The sequence below is a fragment of the Somniosus microcephalus genome, chromosome 23, assembly GCF_052327205.1.
Source record: "Somniosus microcephalus isolate GS21.2 chromosome 23, FLI_Smic_1.0, whole genome shotgun sequence".
Classification (NCBI taxonomy): domain Eukaryota; kingdom Metazoa; phylum Chordata; class Chondrichthyes; order Squaliformes; family Somniosidae; genus Somniosus; species Somniosus microcephalus.
The window spans coordinates 13,993,588-14,008,279 of NC_141009.1; the positions used below are offsets into that span (position 1 = coordinate 13,993,588).

Consider the following 14,692-nt stretch of genomic DNA (forward strand, 5'->3'; position numbering starts at 1 on the left):
GTTAAATGAATGTTATGTACTGTTTATCTAAAAGGGGAGGAATTGTTGTGTATGTACCTTTAAGAGGGAACTGATTTTATACTGTAGTACCGGCAGTGACCACACCTGTATATAAAGCCATAGCAGGCTTCTGTACTTTCAATTTTAAGCTTACCCTCTGTTCAGTAAATACCTGTTATTATTGTTCTCCTGCAGTCCGTGTATTATTGATACGCGGACACTACAGCATCAAGGAGCCCTGGTAAAACTGAAGTCAATGGGAATTGGGGGGAAAACGCTCCACTGGCTGGAGTCATACCTAGCACAAAGGAAGATGGTTGTTGTGATTGAAGGTCAATCATCACAGCCCCAGGACATCGCTGCAGGAGTTCCTCAGGGCAGTGTCCTAGGCCCAACCATCTTCAGCTGCTTCATCAATGACCTTCCCTCCAACATAAGGTCAGAAATGGGGATGTTCACTGATGACTGCACAGTGTTCATCGCCATTCACAACTCCTCAGATAATGAAGCAGTCCATGCCTGCATGCAACAAGACCTGGACGACGTTCAGGCTTGGGCTGAGAAATGGCAAGTAACATTCGCGCCACAGAAGTGTCAGGCAACGACTATCTCCAACAAGCAAAGGTCTAACCACCGCCCCTTGACATTCAACGGCATTACCATCGCCGAATCCCCCACCATTAACATCCTGGGGGTCACCATTGACCAGAAACTTAACTGGACCAGCCACATAAATACTGTGGCAACAAGAGCAGGTCAGAGGCTAGGTATTCTGCGGCGAGTGTCTCACCTCCTGACTCCCCAAAGCCTTTCCACCTTCTACAAGGCACAAGTAAGGAGTGTGATGGAATACTCTCCACTTGCCTGGATGAATGCAGCTCCAACAACACGCAAGAAGCTAGACACCATCCAGGACCAAGCAGCCCACTTGATTGGCACCCCATCCACTACCTTAAACATTCACTCCCTCCATCGCCGGCATACCGTGGCTGCAGTGTGTACCATCTACAAGATGCAGAGCAGCAACTCGCCAAGGCTTCTTCGGCAGCACCTCCCACACCTGTGATCTCTTCCACCTAGAAGGACAAGGGCAGCAGGCACATGGGAACATGACCGCCTTCAAGTTCCCCTCCAAGTCACACACCATCCTGACTTAGAAATATATCGCTGATCCTTCATCGTCGCTGGGTCAAAATCCTGGAACTCCCCCCCTAACAGCACTGTGGGAGCACCTTCACCACACGGACTGCAGCGGTTCAAGGCAGCTCACCACCACCTTCTCAAGGGCAATGAATGCTGGCCTTGTTAGCGACGCCCACATCCCATAAGCAAATTTTAAAAAAGGAAACGGTCTCTCGGACAAAGCACAGTAGAGGGTTGCCAGCGCCGTGTAAAAATGTAGGGGGTGGGGGGGAAAGTTTAAAGAAAAATGCCCCACTAGCACCATCCCAGCAAACTCAGCACAGACCAGGGATTCACCTGGAGACCTATCTCACCAGTGTGGTTCAGTAGCACACCAGGCAAAATATTTACCCACAGAGTCATTGAGAACCACACACGTCCTACCGCAAGCTCTCAGCATTCACTTATATAAAGTTAGTGACCTTTGTAAATAACCTGTCTACAAATAAGGCATCAATATTCAGTCCAAAGCACGTGGGGAGGGAAGGATGAAGGGGCCATGATTCCCTTTCAATACATTTCTGGCACGAGTTACGTCCCTGAGTTTCCTTGCCCCAGGTCGCACACTGCCCCTGTCCTTCTCTTTCTAGTTGGCCACGCTTCTCGTCCTTAGTATAAAACTGATGCAGTGAAATGTTTCCAAAATTAAATCAAAGGACCTTTACTTGGAACACAGGAGTCTACAGACCATCTGGGAGTCAATCAGACTGGTGTCAAAACTCAAAAGATACAGTACTGTATTCATCTGAAACCTCTCAATCCCATACTATATGCTATCTCTCAAACCCCTCAATCCCATAAAATATGCTATCTTTTATACCCTTCCATCCCATACTATATTCTATCTCTCAAACCCTCAATCCCATACTATATTTTTTATACCGCTTAATCCCATACTCCTTTATACAACTCAATCCCATACTATATTTTTTACACTTAATCCCATCCTCTATCTTTTATACCCCTCAACCAATGTTCCCTCTAAGCTGCATGCATGCATGGCCGCGCAGTAATCCGCAAGGGCCGCCCACGAGCTTTTACATTGTAAATACCGGGCAAGCGCAGAAATTTAAAGGGAACGCGCATTGAAAGAAACAGGCTGCGCAGATCAAAGCGCAGCTTCCAGGGAACATTGCCCTCAATACATACTATGGTCATCCCTTATACCCCTCAATCCCATACTGTACTCTATCTTTTGTACCCCTTATCCCAACTAGTATAGATGCTGAGAGGTTGTTTCCCCTGGCTGGAGAGTCTAAAACTAGGGGGCATAGTCTCAGGATAAGGGGTCGGCCATTTAAGACTGAGATGAGGTGGAATTTCTTCACTCAGAGGGTTGTGAATCTTTGGAATTCTCTGCCCCAGAGGGCTGTGGATGCTGAATTGTTGAGTGTATTCAAGGCTGAGATCGATAGATTTTTGGACTCTAGGGGAATCAAGGGATATGGAGATCGGGCGGGAAAGTGGAGTTGAGGTCGATGATCAGCCCTGGTCTTACTGAATGGCGGAGCAGGCTCAAGGGGCTACTTCTGCTCCTATTTCTTATGTTCTTATGCTGTAGTCCATCACTTATAACCTTTGACCCCGTGCTATATGTTGTCTCTTGTATACCTCAATCACTTTTTTTGCTAAATTATCAGGTTACCTCTTGTATTTTCCCCACACTATTTGCTTCCACCCTCTCCTTGGGTGGTTCATTCCATACGTTCACCACAGTTGATGTAATTAGGTAGTTACATCTGGACTGTTCAACTTGCCTCAAGTCCGTGCCCCTGGCTGGAGTTGGTAGCTTAGTAAACTCTTGCAGAGATTAATCACACTTTGTCGAAAGAAAATGCACTGCAAATAGAATTTTAATATTAAGGATCGTAGTTGACAGAAGCCTCATGAGATGAAGGTTAAACGTCAAAAGCTCCAGAGTGACAAATTTAAATAATGTGAAAAGTAGCACCTTTAAGTAACGCTGATTTGGTTGCTGCCATCTTGTGGCCTAACAGAGAACAGCAGGAAAATCCGAGTGAAGCTGCTTGGTGCGCCAGTCACCCATTCTCCAGCTGTTCACTTTAGTGGGTAGACTCTGATCATTGACCCGAAATGTTAACCTTCCCTTCCTCGCTCCACAGGTGCTGGCTGGCCAGCCGAGTGCTTCCGGCATTTTATGCTTTTGTTTTGAGATTTTCAGCACCTGCAGTATTTCCGGGTTTTTTTGTTCCACTTCTGCCCCGATCCATTGGCGGCCGTGCCTTCAGCTGCCGAGGCCCTAAGCTCTGGAATTCCCTCAGTAAACCTCTCCGCCTCTCTTTCCTCCTTTAAGACCTTCCTTAAAACCAACCTCTTTGACCAAGCTTTTGGTCACCTGCTTTAATATCTCCTTATGTGGCTCGGTGTCAAATTTTGTTTGATAATCGCTCCTGTGAAGCGCCCTGGGGACGTTTTACTACGTTAACGGTGCTACATAAATTCAAGTTGTTATTGTTGTTGTTGATCCGCATGACAAATATGGATGAGGAAGGTTGTTCGGCCCATTTTACTTCTTCGGTCCAGCCTCCCGTCACCGAATCCGAGTGCTTCTTAAACAACCCCAGGGTTTTGACCTCCACCACTCTACCCGACAGTCTATTCCACGTGCTGGGTCATTCTTTGTGTGCAGAACATGCTGATATCGGCCATAAGTTTGCCTTTCACTAGTTTGAACCTGTGTTCCTGTGTCCTCTCTCTCTCTCTCTCTCTCTCTCTCACTTAGGCAGTCCCTCGGAACCGAGGATGACTTGCTTCCACATTAAAAAAATGAGTTCTCAGGGTGACTGATGAGTCCAATGCGGGACCTACAGTCTCTGTCACAGGTGGGTGGGGTACTCTCACAGTATGGTGTAAAGCAGTGTTCCTTAGATGAAGTAGTGACATATACCATTTAGAATCATATAGAATGACCCAGTGTGTGGGCTGTGTGTGTGGGCTGTGTGTGTACAGGTATGTAGGCTGGAACCCAAAACTGGAGCTCGAAGTTCATAAGATAAATAATAATTTCTGCATCTAAAAGATGAATAAAGGTGTTCAGCACCAACACTGTCGTGCCACAGATAATTGATAAAGTTAATAGAAAATTGAGAAAAACAAATATATATTTATTAATTTAATAAACTAAAATACAACTGATGGATAAATATTGAGCAATTCAAGGCACAGGACTAATGCATATTACAAGGAGGTCGGACTGGGGCATACAGCTTCTTTATATTCAGCACGGAGTTTTTCCAGCCATCCACCCAGCGGTCGGCATTGGTCAGCTGCCCATTTGTCTCACGGTCTATCTGTGTCATCTCATGCAGAAATTTCTGCTTGTATTTCTGTCGAAAGGAGATATTAAATAATTATATCAAATGAAAACCAGGGAAGAAGGAGCAGGTAGAGAGTGGGTGTGTGTGGGGGGAGGGGGATGTGGGGGGAGGGGGTGTGTGGGGGGGAGGAAGTGTGTGTGGGGGGAAGAGGGGCAAGGGGCAGGAGGGGGGAGGGTGTGTGGGGGGTAGGCAGTGTGGGGGGAGGGGGTGTGGGGGTAGAGGGGGAGTGCGGGAGGGGGTGTGGGGGGAGGGTGTGTTTCAGGGAGTGGTGTGGGGGGAGGGGGTGTGGGGGGTAGAGGGGGAGTGCGGGAGGGGGTGTGGTGGGGGAGGGGGTGTGGGGGGAGGGGGTGTTTCGGGGAGTGGTGTGGGGGGAGGGGGTGTGGGGGGTAGAGGGGGGGTCCGGGAGGGGGTGTGGTGGGGGGAGGGGGTGTGGGGGGAGGGGGTGTTTCGGGGAGGGGGAGTGGAGGGTAGAGGGGGAGTGCGCGAGGGGGTGTGGTGGGGGGAGGGGGTGTGGGGGGAGGGTGTGTTTCGGGGAGGGGGTGTGGGGGGTAGAGGGGGAGTGCAGGAGGGGGTGTGGTGGGGGGAGGGTGTGTTTCAGGGAGGGGTGTGGGGGTAGAGGGGGAGTGCGGGAGGGGGTGTGGGGGAGGGGGTGTTTGGGTAGAGGGGGAGTGCGCGAGGGGGTGTGGTGGGGGGAGGGGGTGTTTCAGGGAGTGGTGTGGGGGGTAGAGGGGGAGTGCGGGAGGGGGTGTGGTGGGGGGAGGGTGTGTGGGGGGAGGGTGTGTTTCGGGGAGGGGTGTGGGGGTAGAGGGGGAGTGCGGGAGGGGGTGTGGGGGAGGGGGTGTTTCGGGGAGTGGTGTGGGGGGAGGGGGTGTGGGGGGTAGAGGGGGAGTGCGGGAGGGGGTGTGGTGGGGGGAGGGGGTGTTACGGGGAGTGGTGTGGGGGAGGTAGTGTGGGGGTAGAGGGGGGTGCGGGAGGGGGTGTGGTGGGGGGAGGGTGTGTGGGGGGAGGGTGTGCTTCGGGGAGGGATGTGGGGGTAGAGGGGGAGTGCGGGAGGGGGTGTGGGGGAGGGGGTGTTTCGGGGAGTGGTGTGGGGGAGGTGGTGTGGGGGGTAGAGGGGGGGTGCGGGAGGGGGTGTGGTGGGGGGAGGGTGTGTGGGGGGAGGGTGTGTTTCGGGGAGGGGTGTGGGGGTAGAGGGGGAGTGCGGGAGGGGGTGTGGGGGAGGGGGTGTTTCGGGGAGTGGTGTGGGGGAGGTGGTGTGGGGGTAGAGGGGGGGTGCGGGAGGGGGTGTGGTGGGGGGAGGGTGTGTGGGGGGAGGGTGTGCTTCGGGGAGGGGTGTGGGGGTAGAGGGGGAGTGCGGGAGGGGGTGTTTTGGGGAGTGGTGTGGGGGGAGGGGGTGTGGGGTAGAGGGGGAGTGCGGGAGGGGGTGTGGTGGGGGGAGGGGGTGTGGGGGGAGGGGGTGTTTAGGGGAGTGGTGTGGGGGAGGGGATGTTGGGGGGGTGGGGGGAGGGGGTGTGGTGGGGGAGGTGGTGTTTCGGGGAGTGGTGGGGGGGAGGGGGTGTGGGGGGTAGAGGGGGAGTGCGGGAGGGGGTGTGGTGGGGGGAGGGGGTGTGGGGGGAGGGGGTGTTTCGGGGAGTGGTGTGGGGGAGGGGGTGTGGGGGGTAGAGGGGGAGTGCGGGAGGGGGTGTGGTGGGGGGAGGGGGTGTGGGGGGAGGGGGTGTTTCGGGGAGTGGTGTGGGGGAGGGGGTGTGGGGGGTAGAGGGGGAGTGCGGGAGGGGTTGTGGTGGGGGGAGGGGGTGTGGGGGTGTTTCGGGGAGTGGTGTGGTGGAGGGGATGTGGGGGGTAGAGGGGGAGTGCGGGAGGGGGTGTGGTGGGGGGAGGGGGTGTGGGGGGAGGGGGTGTTTCGGGGAGTGGTGTGGGGGAGGGGGTGTGGGGGGTAGAGGGGGGGTGCGGGAAGGGGTGTGGTGGGGGGAGGGGGTGTGGGGGGAGGGGGTGTTTCGGGGAGTGGTGTGGGGGAGGGGGTGTGGGGGGTAGAGGGGGAGTGCGGAAGGGGGTGTGGTGGGGAGGCGTGTGTCAGACAAAAACTATTCTTCCAAACCAAGTGCATTAAGATGAATGCATGCTTTGTTGCTTATATTGGGCAGGGGCTGTTGGGCACAGTGAATATACTGGACGAGGAGGAGGAGGAGGAGGAGTACACATGCCCTTAACGCAGCTCACCCGATTTTCCTGCATTCACTGCGCCTGACATGAATCTTGTCATTCATGTGAAAATGACTTATGTAATAATACTGGGCGGCCTGCTGGTGGCGCTGTCCAGGGAGAGTATAAATACTCGGGCACGGGCCCAGCTTGCTCAGGACATTCTTTAACAGGAACTAGTGAAGGACACAACTAGATCTCCATGTTGAAAAACAGTTGATTAAAGTCTTGTTTAATACTCAGACCAAGTGCCTAGTAGTTTTCTTAAGTCAGCGCCCATGCGATTCAATAGCCCCAGGAACAGGACAATCTGTCCCATTGACATACTTTGATGGTTTGGTTCCAGAAGCACACAGCCCTTCAGCAGCTCGCCCTTGTGAATCGAGACAGTGACCGTGGGAGGGCATCACAACTTCCCTTATGTGTGCATTCCCAGCAGGAGCGAATGGATAATGAATGGGGTCGGAGGCCTGGTTGATTTCCCCCCTTGCTAGTCCAGGAGTGCTGAGGCACTGTAAAGCCCCAACTGCTGGTCTGACAGGCTAAAGATAAAACCTGGAGCCTTCTAACCTATATGGCTTAGTAGAGCAGTAGGCTGAGCCTTGATCTGCTGGGCCACTAGTGAGAGCTAGCATTTATAGAATCATGGAATAAGACCACACAGAAGGAGGCCTTTTGGCCCATCGTGCCTGTGCCGGCTCTTTGAAAGAGCCATCCAATTAGTCCCACTCTCCTGCTCTTTCCCATTACCCTACAAATTTTCTCCCTTCAAGTATTTATCCAAATCCCTTTTGAAAGTTACGATTGAATCTGGTTCCATCGCCCTTTCAGGCAGCGCATTCCAGATCACAACAACTCGCTGCGTAAAAAAAATTCCTCATCTCCCCTCTGGTTCTTTTGCCAATTTCCTTAAATCTGTGTCCTCTGGTTACCGACCCTTCCGCCACTGGAGACAGTGTCTCCTTATTTACTCTATCAAAACCGTTCGTGATTTTGAACACTTCTATCAAATCTCCCCTCTAAGGAGAACAACCCCAGTTTCTCTCGTCTCTCCACATAACTGACGTCTTTCATCCCTTGACATTGAACTTGAGGTAACTTCAATCCTAATGACTTTGGGTATATTTTGATCAATTTTGTAACGTTAAAAGAAGATTATTTCACTGATTTGTAAAGGGCAAGGTTGTTCTGAGCGGTTTGGTAACTCGTCTAAACCAGATTCATCTTTAATCAGTCAGCAGAATTATAACTGTTCAAAAACACATGGCCTAGAAATTCGGTGGGCTGCGCCACCAGTTAGCGCCTAAAGAGGGCACTCAGTGGCTTTAGCGCCACTGGCCACGCCTCCCGCGATATTTAGCTGGGGCGCTAATGGCGGCGTTAACCTGTTGCGCTGCGCCGCCTCCGATGACGTCATCGGTGTGCGCAGCGCCCCGCTACCGCCCCAATCTCGATATTTGGCAGCGACCGCCTCTGTAGTGCCGTTCGCAAATGGCGCCCGGTTCACGGGGCCTACCTGTGGCGGCAGTGGCACAAATTAAGGTGGAAGTGCGGGGCGGCCTTTTCTTTCGGCAGCCGCCTGCCAGCACCTCCGTCCCCGGCCTCCTGATCGCCCCCCGCGGCAGTGCCGGCTGTTTTCCGAGAGCCCGGCACTTCTCCTCGGTGCCGGGCTCTTTTGCCGGCACTCGCGATCTCCGATCGCGCTGGTGCAGGCCCCTCCCCCTTAAGAATGGGAGGAAGGCCTGCAGTGCCGCAGCGTGTGGTGCTGCAGCACGTTGCGCTGCGATATTCAGTTTCAGCGCCCTAAGAGGGACGCGGAGCGCCTCGAGCCTCGCCCCGTGTCCCTCTTGGGGCGCTCAAGCTGAATTTCCGGCGGTCGCAGCTGCTCCGAACGCTGCGCTAAATCCGGCGCCCAGGCGAGCTTGGCGCCCCGTTTGCGGCTCCACCCAATTTCTCCCCCATAGTTTCAACAACAACCAAAATAAATAATCGACAGAAAGGGTCCACAGAGCAACTTTCTCGATGGCTCGATGATTAGATGAACTGCACAGACCAGTGAGGTCCGAGATTCAATCTGCAGTCTGTGCTGATTAAGCTGGCGCAGTAGTAGCAGCGTGAAGGGTGTCGGCAGCTCTCCTGATTGCTTGCCCAAGTAGCTATTCTTCCTACAGCGCGAGTGTCAGCAGCATGTTCCACTGTGGAGAGCTCTGCGGCTGGAGCCTAATCTTTTCCTCACCACTGCTCTTCTTTGAAATAGTGGCCTTGGGATCTTTTACGTCCACCTGACGTCTCATCCGAAAGACGGCACCTCCGACAGTGCAGCACTCCCTCAGCACTGCACTGGGAGTGCCAGCCTGGAATTTTGTGCTCAAGTCTCTGGAGTGGGGACTTGAACCCACAACCTTCTGACTCAGAGGCGAGGGTGCTGCCCACTGAGCCACGGCTGACACTGACTGGATGGAGTGTTGCAGCTGCTGCCCTGGCTGGGTTCAACTAAGTCAGCACAGGCAGGGGGGGCAGAACCTGCCACCTTGCTGCTCGGTATGGCTCAATACCACATTGGGTGACGCATGTACCCACTGGACCTTCAGTGGAGGTATAAATCACCTTTCATTTTTAAAAAACACAAATTTTATAGATAACTCACATGCAAAGAAATACGAAAGTAGACCAATAAAAAGAAAACAAATAGCTCAGGTGCAAACTGACCGCATAAGTCGTGTCTCTCGCCTCCACTGTAGTCATATGAGCCAGCATCGTCTTAGCAGTGGTCACAGCCGCAGTTTCCATATGAAAGTTTTCCGTGGATGCAGTTTGCTTGACGGGACTCTGAATATTAATGTGTGAAAGTTCGTAGGCTGGAATTCCTGGCCAGATCCTTCGGCAGGGAAAAAGGAAAATGAAACAAAATGATACTGAATCACGGCATCCACCGGCAGCGCAATCACTCTCGTGCAGTTAAAGTTCGAGAAGAAAATAATTCTGAATAGTGGATGGATGCTGCACAAGAGTGTGGGTCTCAGTGATACTAGCTTTTACATCACCAGTACAGGGAAAATATAGTCCATGCACCGTCACCTCCAACTTCCCCTCCAACTCACACAGCATCCTGTGCACCATCTACAAGATGCACTGCAGCAACTCGCCAAGGCTTCTTCGGCAGCACCTCCCAAACCCGCGACCTCTTCCACCTAGAAGAGCAGCAGGCGCATGGGAACACCACCACCTCCAAGTTCCCCTCCAAGTCACACACCATCCTGACTTGGAAGTATATCGCCGTTCCTTCATCGTCGCTGGGGCAAAGTCCTGGAACTCCCTCCCTAACAGCACTGTAGGAGTACCATCACCACACGGACTGCAGCGGTTCAAGAAGGCGGCTCACCACCACCTTCTCGAGGGCAATTAGGGATGGGCAATAAATGCTGGCCTTGTCAGCGACGCCCACATCCCGTGAATGAATAAACAAAAAAATGCATTGCCCCAAAACTCCTCCTTAAGCTTCCCTGATGGCCTGCTTTGGAAAGTCGCCCCCATCTGCAGTAATAAGCCGTATAGACCACAAGGCTGAGCTGACTGATATCAGCTGGGGCAGCACTCGGGGCACTACAACTGTCCTAGGCGTTTCCTGGAGTGGGGGGGGAGGGGAATCGCCAATGCTCCCGATTCCCATCCAGTGACTTCTGCCTTGATGTACAAGTGTGCATGTTGGGTAAGGAAGGCCATGATGAGGCATGGTTGTTACACCCTTCATGTTCAAATAGCCCACTGACCCTAAGCTTACGCGTAATAATGGTTACTTGGGCCAAGTACTAGAAAGCTGGCAGCTGAGGCACTACACAGCAGCAAGAGCCACTGTCTTCACTGTCTTCAAGAGAAAAGAAGAATTGGGAGGAAAAGGAGGAAATACAGTATCTTCACATTTATTGATGTCTCTTGGTCATTCCTGTTAGCATGCTGTGCCTCCAAACTGCCTCGAACTAACAATTCACAGAGATAGACATAGTATTTTAATTCTTCGCCCCACTCCCACTCTACCTTGGCCTCCTACACGGTTCCAATTAAGCTCGAGGAACAGCACCTCATCTTTTGATTAGGCACTTTACAGCCCTCCGGACCCAACATTGAATTCAACTGGATCAGAACCACTGCTCCCATTTTTCCGGACAGCAGCTGTTGGTAATAATTCTGTTATTGCCATTTACACCTCCTCTAGACTCATCTTTTGTTTCTTTAGTTGTCCCATTACCATCCCTTTTTGCCTTGCACCATCATCGCTTTTGTTATTTAATTTCTTCTGCCTTCCACCCTATCACAGACCTTCCCTTTTGTTCTTTCCTCCCCTCCTGCTTTCGCTGCCTCTGTACTTGCTTAAAACTTGTTACATCTCTAACTTTTTCCAGTCCCGACGAAGGGTCATCGACCTGAAACGTTAACTCTGTTTCTCTCTCCACAGATGCTGCCTGACCTGCTGAGTATTTCCCACATTTTCTGTTTTTATTTCCGATTTCCAGCATCCGCAGTATTTCGCTTTTATATTATTGTGTACGGTGCCTTGATGTGACACCTTGAAGTTCTGCTCTGATGACACTGTTCACATCATCACTGAAGTGGAAGTTTAGACCCCTACATTGGAGAGGAACTCGAAGCACAAAAGGGGGTAATTTTCCAACTATGTGCTAGCAGTGGGGAACAAAAACAGAAAATGCTGGAAACACTCAGCATGTCAGGCAGCATCTGTGGAGAGAGAAACAGGTTTAACGTTTCAGGTCGATGACCCTTTGTCAGAACTGGAAAAAGTTAGAGATGTAACAGGTTTTAAGCAAGTAGAGGGGCAGGGAAAGGGGAAGGGGAGGAAAGAACAAAAGGGAGGGTCTGTGATAGGGTGGAAGGCAGGAGAGATTAAATGACGAAAGGGATGATGGTGCAAGGCGAAGGAGATGGTAATGGGACAAGTAAAGAAACAAAAGATGGGTCTAGAGGAGGTGTAAATGGGATTAGCAGAATCTAGCAGTGGGGAACCTCGTTTGCTGCCAGAACATAAAGCACAGACAAGCTGCCTATGATTTCCCATTCATTAGATTGGCACGTGGGCAAGGGGCCCCGCCACTGGCGTGTAATTGGAAAATTATCCCCGAAAGAACTGCTGCTTCCTGCCTTAACCTAGCAGTTTGAAAGTGTAAAGTTTGGTTCCAAGGGATAACTGAGAGGCACCAACAAATGTGCTGATATTTCACCTCTGTGATAAAGGTTCGTGGAGTGATTCTGTAACATGCACTCCACTTTTAAGTTTGCTCTGCACCAACATGGCACAGTTCTTGTTTTCACAAACCAGACAGGGTAATACAGCCACAATTGTAATAACACAGGTGTCTGAGATAATAGTTGTACAAAGGAAAACTGGAGCAAGTGGTTGGTGCGGTGGGAAAGATACTAGCCTTTCACTTCTGGAAGCCGGGTTCAAATCCAGGCTGAAAGTCTCCTCGATCTACGAGTTGTATGGTACATGTGTGAATATTGGGTGAGGATGTGTCTGTGATCGAATAGCTGAACAAGTTTGGCCATCTCAACCCACTTCCAAGTGGGCACGGGCTTGGAGCACAAATCTGTCCCAAGTTGGCACTACACACACCACTGAAAGGCTAGTGTGGGAAAAATGTCACACTGGTACGGTAAGGGTATGAGGTTGGCCTGAGACATTATTGGAGTGGAGTATGAGGACCTTCATGCTGCCTCTAACTTTGCTATGTCCGAGTCTGACACAATTTAATCGTGATCTACTGCAAACAGATACATTTATTTTTCCCGCTAATTTTCTCCCCACCTCTCTTTAATGCTCGGGACTCTTATTGAGGCATGGTTCAATGGGTCCCAGTTGTCCCACCAATATCTCAAGAATCCTAAGCAGTGAGGATCACCAAGCTATTCAATCATGGGGGGACGGTTACCAGAGCTGAAGCTAAACCTGTACTCACCCAACACCCACACGAACACTTTTCAGCAGGAGTTACGGGATAGCAAACACCAGCGATATGATCATGTGTGACTTTGCTATGGATTTTGAGCAGCTTTGTATAATGTGACATATGATTGCGGAACTGCCTCCTTGGCATAAAGACTGTGCAATTCATCAATGCTGTAGGGCTTTAAACTAAACAGTGGTGGGGTGGGGGGAGGTTCAGGTGAGGGGAAACTTAGAAAGTTAAAGAGAAAGGACAAGGCAATAGTGCAGGGTAGCGATAGGGGTAATGATAACCAGAGTGTGACAGGAAGGGACAGAGCGTACAAGCATAATAGCGTACCAGCAAATAGGGTCAGAGTAGGGAAAAATGGTAAAAAGACAAAATTAAAGGCTTTTTATCTGAATGCATGCAGCATTTGTAACAAGATAGATGAACTGACAGTACACATAGAAATAAATGGGTATGATCTGATAGCCATTACAGAGACGTGGCTGCAAGGTGACCAAGGCTGGGAACTAAATATTCAGGGGTATTTGACATTTTGGAAGGATAGGCAGAAAGGAAAAGGAGGTGGGGTAGCTCTGTTAATAAAGGATGATCTCAGTACAGTAGAGAGAAAGCTCGGAAGATCAAGATGTAGAATCAGTTTGGGTGGAGATAAGAAATAATAAGGGAAAGAGGTCACTGGTGGGATTTGTTTATAGGCCCCCTAACAGTAGCTACACTGTGGGACAGAGTATAAATCAAGAAATAATGGGGGCTTGTAAGAAAGGTACTGCAATAATTGTGGGCGATTTTAATCTTCATATAGATTGGACAAATCAAATTGGCAAAGGTAGCCTTGAGGACAAGTTCATAGAGTGTATTCAGGACAGTTTCTTAGAACAATACGTTGTGGAACCAACCAGGGAACAGGCTATTTTAGATCTGATAATGTGTAATGAGACAGGATTAATTAATGATCTCATAGTAAAGGATCCTCTAGGGAAGAGTGATCATAACATGATAGAATTTCACATTCAGTTTGAGGGTGAGAAACTTGGGTCTGAAACTAGTGTCTTAAACTTAAATAAAGGCAATTATAAGGGTATGAAGACAGAGTTGGCTAAAGTGGACTGGCAAAATAGATTAAAAGGTAAGATGGTAGATAAGCAGTGGCAGACTTTTAAGGAGATATTTCATAACTCTCAACAAAGATATATTCCAGTGAGAAAGAAAGACTCTACAAGAAGGATGAACCATTCATGGCTTACTAAGGAAGTTAAGGAGGGTATCAAATTGAAAGAAAAGGCATACAATGTTGTGGAGATTAGTGGTAGACCAGAAGATTGGGAAATTTTTAGAAACTTGCAAAGGATGACTAAAAAAAAATAAAGAGGGAGAAAATAGATTATGAGGGTAAACTAGCAAGCAATATAAAAACAGAGCTTCTACAAGTATATAAAAAGGAAGAGAGTAGCTAAAGTAAACATTGGTCCCTTGGAGGATGAGACTGGGGAATTAATAATGGGAAACAAGGAAATGGCAGAGACTTTGAACAAATATTTTGTATCTGTCTTCATGGCAGAAAACACTAAAAGCATCCCAATAATAGTAGAAAATCAAGGGGCAAAAGGGAGGGAGGAACTTAAAACAATCACTATCATGAGAGAAAAAGTACTAGGCAAACTAATGGGACTAAAGGCTGATAAATCCCCTGGACCTGATGGCCTGCATCCTAGGGTCTTAAAATAAGTGACTACAGAGATAGTGGATGCATTGGTTGTAATCTTCCAAAATTCCCTCGACTCTGGAAAGGTCCCAGCGGATTGCAAAACTGGAAATGTAACACCCATAGTCAAGAAAGGAGGGAGACAGAAAGCAGGAAACTATAGGCCAGTTAGCCTAACATCTGTCATTGGGAAAATGCTGGATTCCATTATTAAGTAATAGCAGAACATTTAGAAAATCATAATACAATCAAGCAGAATCAACATGGTTTTATGAAAGGGAAATCGTGTTTGACAAATTTAT

General features: G+C 50.0%; 1 protein-coding gene across 5 annotated transcripts in view; it reads right to left on the bottom strand.

The window, feature by feature from the left end:
* Window positions 1-4,286: 4,286 nt before the first annotated feature.
* Window positions 4,287-14,692, bottom strand: part of ccdc180 (coiled-coil domain containing 180) — a 185,032-nt gene continuing 174,626 nt past the window's right edge. For all 5 annotated transcript variants that reach the window (XM_085965433.1, XM_085965436.1, XM_085965435.1 and 2 more), the window contains 2 exons: window positions 9,429-9,597; window positions 4,287-4,529 (listed from right to left, as the gene is read on the bottom strand). In XM_085965433.1, coding sequence (XP_085821559.1) covers window positions 4,371-4,529; window positions 9,429-9,597 — 328 coding nt within the window. In that variant the 3' untranslated portion in view covers window positions 4,287-4,370. The remainder of the gene's footprint in view (window positions 4,530-9,428; window positions 9,598-14,692) is intronic.